Source organism: Podarcis liolepis (assembly GCF_965112155.1).
Source record: "Podarcis liolepis genome assembly, chromosome: 10".
Classification (NCBI taxonomy): Eukaryota; Metazoa; Chordata; class Lepidosauria; order Squamata; family Lacertidae; genus Podarcis; species Podarcis liolepis.
The window spans coordinates 34,252,818-34,273,973 of NC_139562.1; the positions used below are offsets into that span (position 1 = coordinate 34,252,818).

Here is a 21,156-nt window from a genome sequence, read left to right on the forward strand (position 1 = left end):
GTGACAGTGATGCAGTTATTCTCTAAGAAGTGGCATGCATGTGGTACAGAAGCATTAGTTAAGTGTTTAGTAAGTGCTTTCCCCTTAGATAAAAGAGTGGGCAGACTTCAGGCTTGTGGGATCTACTTCAATTTTTACCAGAACCTCCAAGATACACCAAGTGGAGCATGGTTTAAAGGGCATATACTTAGATTTGATAAATATGAACCCAGGAATTATTCTTGAGTACCAGAAGTAAACAGAGCTCATGGTCCTTCTACACAAAAATTCAATCCCTGGTAACTCTGAACTATCTTCATTTCAGCAGTTATAATTTAGAGCTAGGAAGGTGGTCATTTTGTTGCTGCTATTGGGAGTCAGAAATTCTTGCTGATCTATCCTGGCCATACCAGTAGATCCAGTTCTACTGTCTGCCCACCCTGGTATTAGTCAAATGAAATATAAGTTAGTTTTTGCATTTGTTTTATCTGTGTGAATGTGAAGCTATATTGGCTAGAATGCACATTTGATTTGAAAATGGCTCTTTCCTGGTATCCATCCTGCTTTATTGTACAATATTGTACAAACAGCACACGAGGCAAAGATGTTGGGAGTTGCAATCCAACAACATCTGGGGGGAGCACAGGTTTCCCCTCACTGGTGTAGGGAGTGAAGTGCTTCTGCTTTTTGATAGTTCTGGTCTTTTGTCAATGAAAGGAAGTACTTATTCATAAATTATGTAATTCCCTACCATAATATGTATGGTATCCAAATGCAGAGATAATCAATTCTGGGGGTGAGAGCTGGGATCGTAACCATAGGTCCTGCTGAAACTTCATATGACCACCAGCCCTTCTACATGGAATGTAGTTTCATAGGCTCTATGCAGAAGAGCCTAGCAATGTGCAAAAGCTGGGAGGAAGATCAATGAGAACACTCCCATATATCCATTCCATGCAATGGTTATCCTCACATTTGGTCATCTATACAAGGTGACTTTTATCTTTTTAAGAAGATTAGGCAATCTCATTAAGGGTATTGCCCCATGGTAACTAAGCAGAACCTCCATGTTCAGAACTGGTATACTTTCAAGTAGCAGAGTTGGCGGAGTGAGGGAGCAGTAGGGTATAGCCATTACTTTTGTATCCTTTTGATATATCGCCCAGAATTATCTGGCTGGTCATTGTTGGAAACAGAATGCTGGATCCGATAGACTTTGGTCAAATCCAGCAAGGTGATTCTGATTTGCTTAATATGCAATAATGTATTTAATTTACAAAATGCAGCAGCACCAGTAATAAAGAAAATATATTGGCAGAGAAAGTTCATAATGGCTGTTTAAAGAGCCTTGGCTATGGGTGCCATGAGATGTTACCCAAAATTGAGTGCCCACCATGCTTTCAATAATGAAACCTGTGGCCACAGTAAGACCCTCAAAGCAAACAGAAAGCACCTGGGCGTTTTTGTTTTGGAGAACCCCTTGCAAGAGAAAAGATGCAGTGTGGCAGGACAGAGCTCATGGCCATAACTCATCCATATGAGGAGCCTTTGTGATGTCACAGGAGGGGCTCAAAATTTTCTTTGCCTGGAAAGTGGCAAATTGCACTCACCTGGACAAGCTGCATTGTGTTTATAATCATAGTACAGTTTGACAAATTTTAGTTTTCCTTTTGAGATTTAAAATATGGATAAAGACGACTTCGGAAGAGTGTGCCTTATCTTGAAAACTGAATCCACACTGAAATAGCTTTGATCTCTCCAACTTGTTAAGCTCTGGCGAGGGAGTTAATAGCTAAAAGAGCAGACTTTCATAACAGCTCTTGAAGGAGACATCAAGAGTTGCTTAGAATCTGGGAAAGCTGGTCACAGATTGTGATTGCTCAGCAAATTCTGAACTCGTATTTTTCTTTCAGTGTATACACTCTGCAAATTAAGAACACCAACATTTCATTCTACAGACTTACACTAATGTAAATCTATATAGGTGAAAAAAGAGGCTGTTTGAATGTTAATTAGTATAAGCCAAACAAACATTATTTTAAGTTTTTTCTCTTTAAGCAATCGAATATAAAGCAGGCGTAAGATTTAAAAATACATTAAAATGCATGTTTATATATATTTAAAGTTCATATATAGCCAAATATACCAAAATTTTCTTAAATGACATTTTGAAGTTAATTTGGCCATTAGTATTATACAATATTTTAGCTCTGTGGGGTTTTTTTGGTAAAAGTCATGAAATGTATTTATCTTCTTCATTTGAACACTTTTTCTTTGTAGTAGGTGCTTCAGTATTAAGGTGCTTTTTCCCCCTCTAGCAAGGCAGCATACATACTGGCAGGCTACAGGTGTTGGATATGCCAGATACGTTCAACAGGCATGCACTTTTCTGTGCTGCCATACGTACCTGGATCTTCTCGATTTTCCATTGTTTTCAAAGAAATGTCCATTTAAAAAACAGCAGGGCACGAGTATGCAGGGGGCTCCAGCATTGAAGGGGTTAAAGGGCCTAAGGACAGAACACCCCCATGAAAATAGTGGCACTGCTATATACCACCTAAATTTAAAATTGAAACTGAGTCAAAATTGTAGCCCATTAAAAAGAAAATAACAATCATTTGCATTTCACTTTCATGGTTTACATTAGCTTTAAAAAACAGAATGGCAAGCCCAAAGATATAACTAGACCTACCTGAAAGGCATTCTTACATTCATAAGTTCTGCATATTTCCCCAGTACTTCCCAAGGGGCATGCAGCTTCACAAAGATGATATCGCTGTTTGATAACGATGACTGCAACAGAAAATGGGTTAAATGAAGACTTGGTCACAGAAATAATAAAGAATACACACGCACAGGCACGCGCGCGCACACACACTCACTCTCTCTTAGAGTGTTCCTAAATTAAAATACATCCAGGTAGAGATAAGGACATAGGCTGCAATCAGAACCTCACTTACCTGATCATAAGCCCCACAAAATTCAAGAGGACTTACTGCTGATTAGACATGACAGGAATGTGTGATGTTATTCATACAAGAAAGTGCACCACACGATATTTCAGGATATCACACACAATAAGGCCAACAAATGAGGACTGCTTGACATGAACTGGGAGTATGGAAAAAGCCTTTGTTGGCACCACTGATAAAAGAGTAAAATAAAAATGTCATGAAAAAGAAGTGGGAAAACTGCATTTCTTGCAATTACTGTGCCTAATACTTAAAAGTGGCACAGTGGCAGTATGTGTTCATATGAGGGCTGTAATAAAATGGGTGGGGCAGGGAAGCATTGCTCAATGAAATGTTCTCATGATTCTTAGCCATGCTATTTGCTATTGTCGAGAGAATACTGGATCTGCAAGAAATTGGTAGTGGCCGCTGTGCACTGGAAGAGCACACAAAATCTGTGCGTAAGACCTGAGGTTCAGTTCCTGGCAAGGATCTCAGATGCTGCCATCAGTTAGAGAAAATACCACAGATTCATGTGTTCTGCAGTCTCATATATTCAGTTGCTGTTGAAGTTGTTTGAATATTTATAATGACAATTACCTTGAAAATAGGGGAGGGGCTATTGCTGCCTTTGCTAATAGGGTAATCAACTTTTTCTTTTCCTGTACATCTAAATTGAAGCCTTTCTTAATGTGAGAATTTCTATGTCTGCATGACACTGAATGAGTTTATTAAAGTGACTGTATCACAGAAGACAATAAACAATAAGAGCTGCTCATTCTTCTGTTATCTATGCTTTGGTAAACTCTAGGTTAGATTACTGCAATGAGTTATACATACGGCTGGCTCTGAAGATGGTTTGGAAACTTCAGCTGGTGCAGAATTCGGCAAGATGGTTTGAGCATATTACAACGATCTGGGCCTGACTGCACTGGCTGCAAATTAGCTGCTGGGCCTAATTGAAAGTGCTAATTTTGACCTATAAAGCCTTAAACAGCTCAGAACCACAATACCTCAAAACCCGCCTCTTTCTATATGAACCAACTCAGACTCTGTGATCATCATCTTAGGCTCTTCCTTGTGTGCCTCCTCTATGAGGGGTCTGGGGGGTGGGAACATGAGAATGGGTCTTTTCTGTGGTGACTCCCTGTTTCTGGAATGCTCTCCCCAGGGAAGTTCGTCTGGCGCCTTCATTACACATCTTTAGGTGTCAAGTAAAAACATTCCTCTTCAACCAGGCCTTTGACTGATTAATATTCTACAACATTTTAAATGTGTTTGTGTGGGTGGTGGGTGGGTGTTATTGTTTTGTTTTTGTTTTAACTATTTATTTTGTGTTGTTATCCTGTATTTTTATCATGTGAGCTGCCTTGAGATCTTCTGATGAAGGGTGGTATATAAATCAAACAAACAAACAAACAAACAAACGTAGTATAGATGTGATGCAACTGTTTTCCTTATATGAATATGAAGACAAGTAAATGCATTGCCCTCACAATGCAGGGGAGAAGCGGAATTATTTCTTCAAGATGTGTAGAATAAGATCATCTCATTGTAACACTATGTTCTTGTTCGCCATGTACACTACGAAGGATCAAAGGATTCTAAAATCCAGCCAGCAACAATATCTTCAGCAGAAAGGAATCCAGATAAATATATTTTACAAGCTTGCTCAAGTTCCTTGCTTTCTTTAACATTTTAAAGGTCAAGCAGCTTAGAGTGAATAAAGAAAGTTACAAAGAACTTTTGCAACTTTCTTAAGCACTACAGTGGTACCTCAGGTTACAGATGCTTCAGGTTACAGACGTTTCAGGTTACAGACTCCGCTAACCCAAAAATAGTACCTCAGGTTAAGAACTTTGCTTCAGCATGAGAACAGAAACGCGGCAGTGGGAGACCCCATTAGCTAAAATGGTACCTCAGGTTAAGAACAGTTTCAGGTTAAGAATGGACCTTCGGAATGAATTAAGTTCTTAACCTGAGGTACCACTGAATATATTTCTTCATAAATGAATGTCTAATTCAAATGAAAGAAAATTGGGTGAAGTAACTAACGAGGTAGGGGACTTGGGTGGCGCTGTGGGTTAAACCACAGAGCCTAGGGTCGGCGGTTCGAATCCCTGTGACGGGGTTAGCTCCCGTTGTTCGGTCCCTGCTCCTGCCAACCTAGCAGTTCAAAAGCACGTCAAAGTGCAAGTAGATAAATAGGTACCACTCCGGCGGGAAGGTAAACAGCATTTCTGTGTGCTGCTCTGGTTCGCCAGAAGTGGCTTAGTCATGCTGGCCACATGACCTGGAAACTGTACGCCAGCTCCCTCGGCCAATAAAGCAAGATGAGTGCCGCAACCCCAGAGTCGGCCACGACTGGACCTAATGGTCAGGGGTCCCATTACCTTTACCTTTAACTAACGAGGTAAACAGCAGAAGCTGGGGAGGACGGCTTCCTGCCTCCCTCAACTCCTTGATTAATTGAATCCCAAACCCCCAGCACCCTTCCTCACCCCAAAACACCAAATTTCAGAGTCTTTTCCTTGGATACCATCAGCAGGAGGAGCAGAGGCAGTAGTTGATGTTGGCTTGCATGGAACTACTTTCTCCATCCACTGATAGAGGGAAGGAAAGAGGACATCAGATGCCATCCTTGCCTCGCCTGACACCAACATCAGGTGTGTTAGAATGTAGCAGTAGGTAGTATCTCTGGTTAACTCTTTCATGAACACAGTTGTACTTTCTTTCAGATGCTGCCTATATCTCAAGGTTCAATGTAATTGTTATATAAGCAACTTCAATGTATTTTCAGGTCTTGGCAATATATCATCATCAAGCATGTGTTGTTGAAGTAAATGGCATTAAAAAGCAAGATCTGCAACAAAATGCTGTAGTGTGGAGTGCACCTGTTCAGGCAGGCAGTCATGTCCTCCTCCATGGTACTCCCATCTGCAGAATTAACTCTAGACTTTTAAAAAAAGTAAACTGTAGCTATTCAGAAGAATTGCTGGCCCAAAACATTTTCCAGGAAATATGTTGACCAATTTGTATCTTCTAAGACCTATGGCATCCCTTTCATCAACAGGCAATCACAAACTGGATAAACACCTCACTGGATAAAACTATCATTACAGTATTTTGTTATTATAACTGTTGCAGAGATGTAGGATGCTGATGAGACTGAAATGATGCTCATGTATTAGTTTCTGGAGTCTTCAGGAGATGCACATTGGTGAAATTAATTATCCACTTCACCTGCAATATTCCTACAGTATTTGCAAGGCACACAGAAGAGAAACTATAATAAAGTCTTTCTGCAACTACAATAAGGTCTATGTAAATTTATATTAAAACTGAGACATCATTGCATTTGTTTTTTGTCCCTGTAAGTTCTAGCTATTATTTACAGGTATAGGTGTTCTTTTTGTGTCTTCTTCTTCTTCTTCTTCTTCTTCTTCTTCTTCTTCTTCTTCTTCTTCAGTTAAACTAAAACCATGTATTTGTTTCCTCTAGCATTTTAGGCATGAGCTCTGCCAAAAGCAGGGTATTCCATAGGTGGAAACAGGTCACTGAGCACACTCCTTCATTCACGTTTGATTTATTGAGGCTACGAATAGGCAAGTGCTCTCAGCATATTCTGGTGATCATGATGGAGCACAGGTGAAAAGTAGGTAGCAGCCAAGTCACTTCAGTCTGGGTCGAGAGATAGGGTGCTGCACTCTGCATATAAGCTTACAAACCATCTTGAAAGATAAGCGTCTATTACTTAGAACCAGAAGCGTACCCAGGCTCCTTTGCACCCTTGGCAAGGAGCTGTATAGGCGTGGAGAGGCCCGATTTTTGCACCCGCCTGGGTCTGCGCCCTTGGAAGGCCTGCACCTGGCCAATCCCTACGTGCTTATAACAAACAGCTTCCCACACCACACAAGAAAGAACCACATTCTTCTCACCACTGCAACAATGAGATTTTTGCACTCTTCAAAAACCACATAAAATTTCAGCTCTGCGCCAGTTAAAACTGCAGTTCTCACAATAGATTTATGAACTTCAGATAGGATTCCCCCCCCCTTTCCTTATAAGACTAAAACAAGTTGTACCAAGGGAAGGTTTTTATCAACAGTATATTTCATCATACTTTCTCTTAGAATAACAAAAATAAAAAAAGGTTTTGTCACACTCAAATGACACTCCCACTTAAGCAGCAGTTAAATTATGCAGTCAAGAAGAGGAAAATAGTCTTGGCTTGCTTGTAAGACCTGAAAATATTCAGGCTTAGAAAACAACTGTTGGGTATGGGGAGATCACTTGCTAAAAAGAATGACGCATTTTCCAAATATATTTTACAAATTGATTTTACAAGTTATCCTACCAATATGTGGACTTATCTTATTGGTAAAGTATTATTTTGAAGTTTGAAGCTGAGATATTTTATTAGCCTGTAATCTGAATACAGTGGTACCTCGGGTTACATATGCTTCAGGTTACATACGCTTCAGGTTACAGACTCCGCTAACCCAGAAATATTGCTTCAGGTTAAGAACTTTGCTTCAGGATGAGAACAGAAATTGTGCTCCGGTGGCGTGGTAGCAGCAGGAGGCCCCATTAGCTAAAGTGGTGCTTCAGGTTAAGAACAGTTTCAGGTTAAGCACGGACCTCCGGAACGAATTAAGTACTTAACCCGAGGTACCACTGTAAATAGTTTGCAAGCCACAGGACTCAAGTCCCATGGAACACAGTGGAGCTTCTGAGAAAGCATGCATAGGATCTAACTGTTAAGCAAGCCGAGAAATCTAATAGCTGAAATAAATAATTCAGCTTTAAGTACGACTTTAAAAAAAACCCAAAACAACAAATTCTTAGTACACAAAATTGTGGAGAAAAAACTGAGAACATATTTGCAATATCTGCTAATGTAGCAAGGAAAGTCTGTGGGGGCTTCAGATACTGAGTGAATATTTCCATTTGGTAAGCTACCCCAATTTCTGTCTGCCTCCACACCTATGTTACCTCATCATCCTTTCAGCTCATTGAGCCTATTTTTCCACTTTTGCGAAAAGCTAATAAGACTCCTGAAATCTCCTGTGGAGATTCCCCAGAGTCGTCTGCGACTGGACCTAATGGTCAGGGGTACCTTTACCTTTTAAGACTCCTGAAATCCCCTGTGGATATTCCCCATGTCCTTGCATCTCACTCCTGAGAAAGAAAAAGTGTTTCCATTTTCCCACCTTATCCCAGTCTTCCTTTTAGAAACTACAGACTGCTGCAATAGAAGAAAAAGAGCCTAAGAGTCATTGGTTCCATCCAGTTAAGTGTAATCATAGTGGCCACATGACCTAGAAGCCCAGAAGCATCCCATTCCATTTTGTGTTGTCTCTATAAAGCTACAACCATCAACCTCACTGCTGCCAGCGTGTGGCTGTACTCTGCTATGTGGCTTTTCACTAGTGTGGGCAGGTAAAAAAGAGGAGAGGGCTTCTGTGCCTGCTGTGTAGGAGAGGGAATTTCAGCAACAAGTGAAATTCTAATGCATCTGCTGCACTTTCCACTTCCTGTTTTGCATCTAGCCACCCTGGTCCACCCCTATCAGTCCTTTATAAAAACTGAATCTCCTCCCCCGCTAAATTCTGTAAGAAAACCCTAAATAAATTGGACTGACAAAGGTTGCAAATTGTGTAAATGTATGCAATGCCTTCTGCATTATACTGGGATAATTTGGATTCTTTAGTTGTATAGTGTGAGGTTTTAAATTCAAAGCCTGGGTTGCCAGCATATCATTATGCATCCAAGTAAAAAACATAATACTTTTGCTTCATGAAATTAACATCTTTGGGGCTTTGAGCACTGCCATAACAGTGACTTGCTGTAACAAAGCATCTTTAAAGACACGAGGATCAAAACAGACAACATTTAGTCAGTTCTTCAAAGAATGTTCACTTTAGAAACCATGACATTCATCTTTTAGAACATGAGAAGTGCATAAAACATCAAAGCAAAACAAATTAAGATATATTTGCTATGGCTCTTGAGAACAAAAATAAATAAATCACATGACTTGTTTTAGTATAGTACAATTGCTAGCAAACTGTCAAGTGTCTGTTGTTGTGAAAGTTACACAGAACATTCTGCCTCACCCACATTTCACTGCAAGCAGATTTGATTATTGCAATAGAAAAGTTAAACAAAGCGAGATTCTGATGGGTACACATTTATTTCTTCTCTAGAAGCTCAGTCCTTCTAACAATTTGCAGGTTCACCACATACACATGGAAGTGCGCAAGTCCTTGCTCGCTTGTAGGTACATTATGTAGCTTGCAGGACCGTGACTTCAGAAGGAACTACATTATAAGGTTCTTTATATTTAGCTTTCTCAGTTTAGTTTTTCTATGTGCCCCACCCCCAGAATTTAACTAATGGACCATGCAATGCAATGCTTAGAAAATCCCTATGGTTTAGAAACATATTGTTGTAGAACTACAGATGTCGCAACTTGGGACAAACTAAAATATTTGGTGCCATTCCCCTTCTGATAATCCACATGTGCAGACTTCTACAAAGAAGCTGATATATGGCACTGCACATTCCACACATGGTATGTCTCCTTCTGGCAATTCCTGCAAGCCAAGCTGGTGCCAAATGTATTGCTCTGCTATCCTTTGGACCACATCAGAAAGGCCAAGAATGGGGTCTTGTTATCTGGGAGGCCAGGACCTCCATAGACACTGCCCAGGCCAGGCTTGCACCATGGGGAGGTCACTTCAGTGCTGCAAACTGCACGTGCATTTCTATGATGTTCTCCGTTTGCTATCCCTGCAATAGTGTTCAAGCCTGGGTTCTTTAAAATCTCAGATGACAAATTTGAATGTATCTACACATACTTATCAGACAGATCATAAACAAAAAGTTTGTTAATTGACTGCCACCCCAACATAAAAACCCAAACACTATCTAGTAGGCTAGCAAGCTAATTTTAGGGAATGGGCATGCTCTTAGCCACAAGAGAGATGGAGGACACAATCAGTTTTAACAGCACCAGATACTGGTTGCAAGTCCACAGGTTGCAAGAAGATTCAGTTGTCCAACATGCCTAATGGATAAGCAAGAGAAGACTGACAAGTGCACACACATCTCTTTGGCAGGTACACATACATGGAACATCACATATGCATATTTGTGGTAGATACAGAGTATTTTTTTTTAATTATATGCCTCAACCCTTTTACTGCTTCTCCTCACAGGGAGGCATCTTGGCACCGTAGCACAGAATTTACCTCAAGCAGAAATTTTAAATTTATAGGACAAAGTAGGCAACCACTTTAGGGCATTTTATGGTTACTTCTATCTTTGTTTTCAAAGACATCTTAATTCATGGAGGAAAAATACCATTTAGAAGGGTTTGAAGTATACAGGAATATAATTAGTGTAATAGATTCATGCCTCTGGAAATGGATGTTAAAATAGTTCATCGTGCTGCAGGGAGCTGTAGACACTGATGTAATTAGGTAAAGCATGTTCCCAGCAGGGACACGTTGAACTACAAAAGCTATAGTTGGCCTTGGGATGGCTTCCACTTTCCAGAGATAGAGGGGCTTTTAGTCTCACATCCTCAAGGGAGGCACACTTCTGACTCCCCTCCCTCCAACCATAGCAACTCCATACATGATAATTTCAAAAGCAGTTTATCAAGCTGGGCAGGTGTCTGCTGCTATTATAAAAAAAAAAAAGATCCAGAAAAACCATTGGTCTTTCAATACCACCAACCATGGTATTCTTCTGGAACAGCTATCCGAGTTGCAAGTTTGTGGCACTGCTTTGTGGTGGCCATTTTGAGAGGGTGGTACTTAGCACTGTTCAGCCCTATGGAAACTCTATGTGAGGTTCCACAGGGTTTGATTTTGACAGTAGTGGCACCCCACTTGTGGGATGTTCTGCCCAGGGAGGCATGCCTGGTGCCACCTTTATTTTTAAGCACCAGGCAAGGACTTTTCTTTTGGGGGCTCTTCATTTGAAGGGTGGTATTGTAGCCTCTTTTGGTTGGGTGGGAAGAAATGGCATTCCCCAGAAGATTCAAGGAAGAGTGAGATAAAGTTATGAAAGATCACAGACAACTGCATTCTAATGCCTCATTTTTGGCTGACAAGTCATTGTGAAGTCTATGAAAAGGATAGCTGGCAGTGAACCCTCACCTGCTCATTAGTTTGTATATCATTACTGAAACAAGGACTTTATTAAATCCCATAAGGGACTACTTACATTTACTCTGTTAATGGATTTGCATTTCAAACTAGAAGAAACCTTTGCCTAGGGTGACTGATCTTTGGATGTCTTCTAAAAGTTAAGCCCTCATGGATTACCTGCCACTTCACAAGATGAAAATCTCAAAGGTAATTAAAGAACAAATGTCTGGGAGGATTTCAGCTCATCCTGGAAATATCTGCTTCTCAAGCCCATTGCAAAAGGCAAATTTTCCCTGTTGCTTACATCAGGCCAACAATAACCCTACCTTAGTAACCCTGCCTCAAAAGTCTGATGTTTTGCTGATGGTTTACCATTTTGTTTCGCCCTCCAGTAAACCGTTTCCAGGCTGACCTCATGAGGAAGTTGGCTGGTATTATTTCCATCCTTGCTGAATTCATGAATTTATGAGTTCCCTCAAATTATAACCCTTCACTGAATATAGAGGTTATGGGGTGGTCTGTCCCCCATAACTCGTAACAGTATGATTGCTGTGAATATTTATAATATTTCTTTGCTTTATTTGTTAACAATTGCATTTCTTATTGTTAACCACCCCGGTTTAACACAAACTAGCTCTGTGAAATAACATGGAACATGCCTTATTGTGTATAATAACAATTTATTATTGTTTTCTTCTCCCACAGTGTTAGAACTGTAAGAATATAAAAGCCCTGCTGGATCAGACACCTAAGTTTCCCAAGGACCATTTGATGAGAGACTTAGTCAAAATCTTTTTCAAAGTCCAAATATATAATGTCTACTGGATAATTCCCATCCAGATGCTTGTTCCCACTCTGAAATAACACTAAAAGGTCAGTGAGACAAGACTTACCATTGCAGAAACCATGTTTATTCTTTTTCTATATGTTTTATGTATAGGCTTTTCCTATATGCTTAAACATGCCTTCCAACAATTTACTAGCCTCTAATTCCCAGGATCCCATTTTAGAGAAAGGAATTGTATTGGCTGCTTCCTAGCTCTTTAGTATGGAGACCATATTGTTGGACAATCAGCAATTTCACATATGAGCGTTTAATAATTCTTGAGTGACTTATTTCTTTTTACCATTGTTTACCTAGGATAATGGAGGATTTGTCTGCAACTTCTTCTTTCTTTCTTTCCTTTCTTTCTTTCTTTCTTTTTTTGGAGCACTTACAAAATCCTTTGAAGTCTCTGAATTGTGCACAAGGAATGCTCATAATCCCCAATGGCAAGCAGAGGGGTGTTCATCCATTCCTTGTATCTATTTGGGAACAAGCTTTCTGCCTTCTGTCTGGAGTGTCATTATCACCAAAACTCCAAAATAGAATGAGGAGGGATATGCCTTTCAAATTTGGATGAGTATCTAATAGTTTAAAATATCTAAACATGCAGGGTGAAATCACACTGATCCTTTGAAGTCAATGCCAGAGACACCATTATCTGAACAGAAGGAATTTTGTAGAGGAGTTCAACAAGCTGCATGTTATTAAACAAATGTGAAGAAGTATGTAAAACATAAATAGGATGATTTAGCCAGTTTCTTAGTGGCCGCCTCCTTTCTCTAAAATGTTTTTAATTGTGTCCAATGTGAGCAAAAAAAGTGCTAACTAGAAGTCAGTGATGTGAGCAGTGGCAGAGCTTCATGCTCTGGCACCGGGGGGCAGAGAGCAGGCGGGGGCCAGGCTGGCAAGCATCCCGGGGACATGGCGGGCCACCCACAGGGGTGTGGCGCATGTCCTGGGGGCATGGTGGGCCACCTGAGGGGTGCCCTGCGTGGGTGGGGGGCAGCCACGATGGCACCCCACTGGGATCCCACTGCCGGGGGCGGTGTGCTCCCCCGCACTCCTCTTCCTCTGCCAGTGGATATGAGAATTATTTAAGAAAAGCAACACAAGAAATGCTAAGAGTGGCATCGGTGACTCAATGTTTATTCCTTCCCTGTGGTTCATTTCACATTTGCAGAGTTTACAATATATATTTTTTCTAACTGCCAGCTTTGCAAACGAAACTTAGATTCAGAAAATCAACTTACTCTTTCCAACAATCATTTCAATGCTGCATTGAGTATGCTATGGCTAAAACATCAACAATAATTCTGCCATCTGGTGTGTGAAATCGGACACATCTACCCCCAGCGTTCACTGAGATCCAGCTCCGAGGGCCTTCTGACTGTTCCCTAACTGAGAGAAGTGAGCTTACAGGGAACCAGGCAGAGGGCCTTCTTGGTGGTGGCACCCACCCTGTGGAAGGCCCTCCTTACCAGATGTCAAGGAATTAAACAACTACCTGACTTTTAGAATAAGTTTTTAAGTTTTATTTTGTTTAATATTCTGTTGGGAGCCACCCAGAGTGAAACACAGTCAGGGAGAGCTGCTATTATTATTATTATTATTATTATTAACATCATCATCATAACTGCCTTGGCTTCTGTAGGGTTAACAAGAGGATTAAGTAGCTTGTTACAAAAGCAAGGAAGTGGGTTTAATGTGCCCAAAAAAGTGAGCAAACCTTTTCACAAAATCATTTTCTTCAGTGTAATCATATGTAAAGGTATGTTATTATTATTATTATTATTATTATTATTATTATTATTATTATCCTTAACTATTATTTATAGCCTCTCTCTTCCCTTTGGTGGACTGTTATCAGGAATCACTCAAGGATGTGCACTTGTTACATCTCTAATTTCTCCTTCCATTCATCACATTAACATGAGATAAAGATATTACTGAAACTATGAGAAATGGCTCAATACAAAGAATGAGAGGAGAAATTTTGTTCCTCAGTAACCCAGACCCTTGAAAAACAAAACACAAATTGTTTTGGTGAACATTATCCTACTTCAAGATGAACTCCAATGAATCTCAGGATAGTAAAACATCCCAAAACAAAGCCATGTGTGTTGTGTCATAAGAAAAACACTCAGGTCTGCTTCCCTGAATCATCTTCTTTTTTTAAGCCAATGCATTTTTTTATATACCAATAAACTGAAGGGTTCAGTCAGCCTGCTTATATAGAGCTCCAGTACAAGGTTACTGTAACAACTTTCTAAAACTATCCAATCACTGAACGTCACTTTCGATCCCTTATTTGCATAACTATCTACAGTATCCCCCTGCTGGCCCAGGGTGAGTACATAACACATGGCTGGCTCCTCTTCTTAGCACATGCAATCCTAGCATCTGTTATCATATATTAATTAATTCTTTATGTTGTGGTCTTACTGATTCCTTCCCATAGTTCAACAAGAACTATGTGTGTGACAAGGAATTTCATACCCTAATATTTTAATTATAATCTTCTTCCTTTCTTTTTCTTTTGCCATTTTTCATTCCCACCACATGTGATATAAATCCTCTAATTCTTTCTGCATTTCCAGCATCTTGATGAGTAGTCCTTATTAATTTCCCTGTATTCTAACAGGTGTCATATACCACCTACTCACCAATTTACAGCAATTTTCTTTTATTGTCATGTGTAGTACTTCACATGTCTTAACTAGCTATAATATGAACAATCCTAAAAGGCAAGTGGGTATTATTATCTCTATTACGGAAAAACTTACATTTGGCGAGAGTAACTTTTCTAGTGAGTTTGTGGCACGGGTGAAATTTGAAACAAAGAATCCCTGAGTCATAGTTTCCTTAGCCACGTCACTGCACCTGTTCTACCGAAAGGGATCAATTTCAATAGACTTCAAGGGGATCATATGGAAATGTATGCTGGAAGGTTACTTAGGGTTAGTAAGATGCTTCCATATGGAACCATGAATGAGATTCTACATTATTTTTGGGCCCATTTATCTGGAAAGGTTTAAACAAATGACCACGCTATATGTAGGTGCTCATATGATCGCCTTTTAAAATCCGATCAGTAAGTGCCTCTCTGAAAAAAAGGCTTTTACGTGCACTTAATTCTCTGGACTGTTCCTAGTTTGTCTAAGTCATATTTCATATTGATCTTTTTCCCCAGGCTACATTTTGCAAATCATCTTTTTATTTGCAAGCCAAAACATTATGAAAAAAGGATATGGCTGAAAACGACTTCCTTTCCCAATAATTCACTTCAGCTATAATCAAAGCAGCTACCCTGGGAAATAGTGGCATGGCTGTGGCAGAACCAGCACTGTCCTGAAGCATTCTCAGTAGCGTAGGAGAGAGGTAAAGTATAAGAGTGCGGCTTGAGGACTTTATTTCCAGAGCAGCAGTCATGCCATCATCTGCCAAAATGCCAGGATAGACCTTGCAAGTGAATGAGGCAATAGCAAAACTTCTAAGTTTACTATGTTTGCAGCGTAGAGCATCTGCCCTCCAGATGTTGCAGAACTACAACTCCCATCAGCTCCAGAAAGCATAGTCAAGGGCCAGGGATGATGCAAGTTGTAGTTCAAAAGATCTAGAGTGCTAAAGGTTTCCCACACCTAGTAGAGAATGATACCAAACACTATTCTACAGTAAGGTAAAAGGGTAAAGGACCCCAGGACGATTAAGTCCAGTCAAAGGCAACTATGCGGTGTGGGGCTCCTCTCACTTTTCCGGCCGAGGGAGCCAGGAGACAGCTTTACAGGTCATGACTAAACCGCTTCTGGCACAATGGAGGACTGTGATGAGTGCCAGAGAGCACAGAAACACTGTTTACCTTCCTGCCACAGCGGTACCTATTTATCTACTTGCACTATTCTATGACTGCCAACTCATCCTAATACATAGGTTATTTTGCTATGTACTCTGTGTATCTGCATGTGTGCAAAATAGATTGGTTAACTTTTTGGACTCTTGCTTGGGAGTGTGACTTTTGGGACTCTTGTGTTCAGTTCCTGCACTTCAATAGTGCCTCTACATCGCTGAGTTTCTTCAAAACATTCTAGCAGCGCTGAGTAAGGAGGAAACTAGAGGTGGTACAGAACATGGCTGCCTGAGAAATTCTCCACTAGACTCCTTGTTGGGGCTGCTGGACAATCAGATCATATTACATTTCTGGGCACAGTCCAAACAGTTGTTTTTGGCTTTTGAAACAGTATGATCTAAGGTGGGGTGCAACAGCAGTATTACCAACACATAAATATATGGTTTTTCAAAAAGCAAGTAAGAAATGAATACTCAAACACATGTTTGGCTTAAAGGTGAGTCTCTGATTGCAAAAGTTTGAAGACTATCCTATGCTAAATGGTTTGGATACTGGTCATTTGGACGAGTATCTACACCTATCTGAACCAGGGCATCTTTTAACATTAGCTCTGAAGGCATTCTCATGTGCCTTCCTTTCATATGCTTTGATGCTTATAACTGTTGCTGTTAGCAAAGTTACTGTAATTCTGTATATTGAATGCTGCCTTGCTGTATTTTACTGAAAAGTCCAGTCTACAAATATCTAATTAAATGAATAAGTAAATAAAAAAATTAAAATCAGATTTATTAGTGCATTAGAGAACCTGACACCCTAACAGAGCTCAAAGGTTCCTATCCAGTGCAAATCCCTTTTTCTTCTTCTTCTAGCCAACAGACTTACTTACACACAGGTAACAGTGTTTTGCTGAGATCCACACCTGTGCTTAAAATCCACATTAAAACAACCAAACCTCATTTTGATCATCCTGAAGTTTAGAAATGTTGAGTGATGCCGAACTACAAAAGAAGTCACACACCAAATTAAACGGAATGAATGAGAAATAAAGCTGGATATCAGTGAGACAATAAAATGAAAGGAAGTGAATAATGAAATGTCAGGAGTTTTGTTTGAGATGTATATGTTGCACAGCTTGAGAAAGGACCATTCCAAGAAAAAATGCACCCTAGCTTTGGAAACAGTAATGCTTTTAACTTTCTTCTATCACTGCAGTCAATACTGCATAGCAGTGTTTTATTTCATTATGACTTGTAGACACAAAAGCCTGTTCCAATAGTCTTCAAGTGGAATTGTTTAACAATGCATATTTCAGTAGTGAAGACTCTGGGTTGTAAAAACTGAGAAACAATATTGTAAAACTTTCCCTTTGATTCTATGCAATAAATGTATATTAGAATTATGGGCTACGCAGCTAAAGAAAAACCATCAAAATACAGTCTTTGGCAGCAAGCAGTAGAATTCATGAGTATTCAGAGTGTGAAACAATGGAGTAATTTTTACATGCTGAGTTTGTCATATATACTTTAAGAAAGAAAGTATATAGCTACACAAATAGAGAGAAATGTATTGTGGCAGGTTCATGAAGAATAGCCTGTGCAAAGTGCTTAAGGCTTTGCAAGTTTCTTACAACTCCATTGTCACATTCTTACAGCTCCTAAGTCAGCCACCCCCAACATGATTTCTTCCAGATGTTTTGGATCACAAGTCCCATCAGCCCCAGCAAGCCTGGCCAATAGTCAGGAATAGTGGGAGCAGGTCTGGCAACTGAAATGTTTAGAGTGGACATGCCAAGCTGGTTAGTATAACTACAAAAAAATGAAAAGGGGTCATGGATCAAATGTGTTAAATCATTAATTGCATGGGAATATCCTTGTTTGCATAAAGTTTACAAGCAGATTTGAATTTTGAAAATGTTTCCTAGGGGATCCTTCTTACCTCTTTCTCCATTTGAAGTCCTTCTGCTCTGATATTTCTTTCAAAAACTTCTCTTTTCTCATTCTGTGGGTTGGATTTTCTGTATACCAAGAGGTAGTCAATCCGACATTTTCCATCCCTAAAATACAGTCCACTGGTTTTATTTTTTTCTGGTACTCCCTGCGAAGAAAAATCAGATCATTTGTTCCATTCTTTATATTAGTGTTTGATTTAACACTATTCACGCAAACAAAAGGATTTCAATATAAAGGTCTGATATATAAAACTTTTACATGATAATCACTAAAGTTATCAGATTAACATTGCATCATACAGCTAGATGAATCACACTTCATCAGAATCTCCCATATGAACCAGTCTGCCAGATCTCATCCATGGCAGAAGCTCAGCAGGTAGGTATGCAGGACAGGGTCCTATCAGTTGCAGAACTCAACTGTGGAACTCCCTGACTCAGGAGACTCGTGTGACCCATTGACATTTAGATACCCATGCTTTTGGAATAAATAGCAACTTAAATTTATTTTTGCTGTCACCTGAATGTTATTACTTTTTAATTACTAGCACTGTTATGTTTTTAATTTTGCTTGCTACCTACCTACTGTGCAGGACAGAAAGGCAGGATAGAATAAATATAATATTTATAATATGCCCTTCCACAAGAATGGCATGCATAGTTCTTTCCTCTACAACAATCTTATGAGGTAGGCTGAGAGAGAGCTTGGAGGTTCTAGCAGGGGAGCGCAGCTATTGTATACCCTTGACCGAAGAACGGTACACTCCTTCTATCTGGGATAGTCGTCCTCTTCCACCAAGCGCACAGCTTCGGGAGGGACGCACATGGAGTGGTGAGGGAGGAAGGGGACACCCGCCTAGCCAGCCAGATCAGCCGAATCAACCCTGGCAATCAATGGGGTGACCACAACAGTTCTCAAACAAACAAGCCAACTAACAAATATTGGCACATTTAGGGGACGTTTTAGGCAGGCTGCAAACCCGATAAGGAAAGGAGAAAAGGGAAGCAGTGTCATATCTCAAATACTGACAAATCTATATGCCAATGAGCATAATTTACTTATAATTATTTTCTACAAGTCCATTTGAAAAAAATTGATGTTTTCACCTTCATGCACAATGTATGTTAGATATAAGAGATTGATAAATCTGCTTGCTTTATTTCAAATAGTCAAGAATAACGTCTGGAACCTCTCTTCCATTGTCTGCAGATTAATGAAATCATGGTTAACTTTCATTTTAGTGTTAACTTTATGACTGGGTGGGTCTGCGAAGTCATTTTAAACTATATGCCCAGCAAACCTTTGTAAAATCAGAGATGACCTGAATTTCAGCAATGGAAACCCACAAATAAATAAGACATATAAAGCTTCTTACCTCTCCCACTGCCTCCAATCTGCTAGTATCCTCTGAAGTACTGGTCAAATTACCATGGTGAAGCAAAGATTCATCGTCCTTGGAAGGGCTGGCTATGCCTTCTAATTCATCAAAGAAAATATTGACATCCTTGGCTACTAAAAAGCAATAATAAAAAATAATACATTAACGTTGAAAGTAATACTGGCTTTGCTCACAAACATGAAATAAGATCTCAACTTTGTGTATGTTTCAGACATCAAAGTCAACATAAATAATTTGCATGTCACAAATTATCTGTTTCATAGTGCTAATAAGTAAATCCAAAACAATGATATGATGTAGCCAACAGGTCAAAGGTGGTACTGAATGACCACAGCAGCTTCAAGGCAATAGTGACTGGTGTGCATGTTTCCCTCCGCAAAGGGTTTCCAGCCCTCAGTTGAATCTTGTAGATTTGTAACCTCTGGATGGAATTCCACCCACATTTATTCATCAAAGTTTGCTGAGACAAAGCCCTGCTTTAAAAATGGCAAAACATGACTCCAAATAGCATCTAACACTTGTGCCTGGCTAAATATAGAATACAGGTTTTTTTAAAATATCCCTGTCTGCTCTGTATAAAAAGTCAAATCTCAGTATGTTTATATTTTTCCTTTAAAAAAGAAAGAAAAAAGGCTGGGGGAAACAAATCCAGAGCAAAGTCATACGTAGTACTTGGAAGATTTATAGGTTTTCCATTATCTATTCAATACAATATACAAAGTGTCATTCCAGATATTTACAGGGAAATAAAAATGGCAGCCAGCAGCAGGAGAGAGGCAGCAGTCTACATCCCATGCACCCAACCCAGGGATGTACTTGCACCTCTGCCTTTTCATTTGAAACCTGGACTTTAGGAGTCTTCATCGTTAAAGTTGTGGAAGGTTTTAATTCTTGTTTGAAATGAAAAACGTTGAACTCGCTCTTCCCTTATTGTTTTTCCTCTCAGCGTGGAACGTCCAGAAAAAAAGACTCCGCCCCTTCACAGCAGCACAGCCAATCAGGTTCAAAATTTCACTGCCACAAGCACAGTGCATCTTCAGTCATGGGGCAAGTGCCTCCAAACAGCTCACAACTAACTGGAAGCTTGCTTTCTACTTATTGCATCTGCTGAGATCCCCCCGCTCCCAGTTATTTTTTAATTTATTTGTTAAACGGATTTTCCTACTATTTTCAAATATGCCATCGTATTTTAGTTTACATGGAGACCGACAAACGTCACACTTACAATTAGAAAACTGCATGCAGTCAAAAGCAGTGCAATTACTACAAACATTTTGAATGAGCAAATAGGCTGTGTTCCAGCTTGTTCCAGCAAAAGCTTCTCATTGCCGTTTTATAATCTCATAAATCCAACTTTTACATATGTGCATTTGGACGCACTGCACAGGAGAAGCACAAAACTGATGTGAAGCGCACAGCATCCCTTTCCCTCCCTAGAGATTTTTAGGAAGAATTCCATTACCAAAGCTGCTCCCTTTTGTTCAGAGGCTGCTGAAAATACATCCACCAACATCAGGTAAGCATTTAGTCCGGGTGGTTCATTCACCAGACTGCCAATGACTATCCTCACAGTGTGACATCTTACACACAGTGAAGGAGTCAGCAACACATCTCTTCTCCTCCTCGCTCCACCTTATTTTCTGAGAATGTCCAGGAACATTAACAGAACAGAATCCATATCCGTTTGCACCCTGGTGTGGCAATTTCAACAGAAAGCATAGCTAGCCTTTCAACATTTTTAAAAAAAGAATATTTGATTATATATATTTTTTTTCAGAAAGAAAGAACTTTAAAAGGATATGGCATACTTTTCCTTTTTTTACTTGGATTATTTTAATGTTGGAAATTCACCTGTGCCATTAGCTGTAATTAAGCCACCCATTCTACAGCACTGACTCTATGCACCAGAATGCTAAATTCAGTTTTGATACTAATAATATCTGAGTAAGGCACTGGGAAGATCAAGAGAGAATGTTTAATTATGAATACACTGCTATAAGTAATTCAGGAGGTAGGAGTGGAAAAATGGGGAAGCACCCATTCTGC

General features: G+C 39.8%; 1 protein-coding gene across 10 annotated transcripts in view; it reads right to left on the reverse strand.

Moving 5' to 3' along the window:
* ANO4 (anoctamin 4) overlaps positions 1-21,156 on the reverse strand; it is a 141,547-nt gene that overhangs the window by 45,352 nt on the left and 75,039 nt on the right. For 5 of the 10 annotated variants that reach the window (XM_083462849.1, XM_083462851.1, XM_083462847.1 and 2 more), the window contains 4 exons: positions 19,087-19,223; positions 17,698-17,856; positions 2,672-2,772; positions 2,387-2,488 (listed from right to left, as the gene is read on the reverse strand). In XM_083462849.1, coding sequence (XP_083318975.1) covers positions 2,387-2,488; positions 2,672-2,772; positions 17,698-17,856; positions 19,087-19,223 — 499 coding nt within the window. The remainder of the gene's footprint in view (positions 1-2,386; positions 2,489-2,671; positions 2,773-17,697; positions 17,857-19,086; positions 19,224-21,156) is intronic. The other 5 variants (XM_083462850.1, XM_083462853.1, XM_083462848.1 and 2 more) reach the window with 2 other exon arrangements.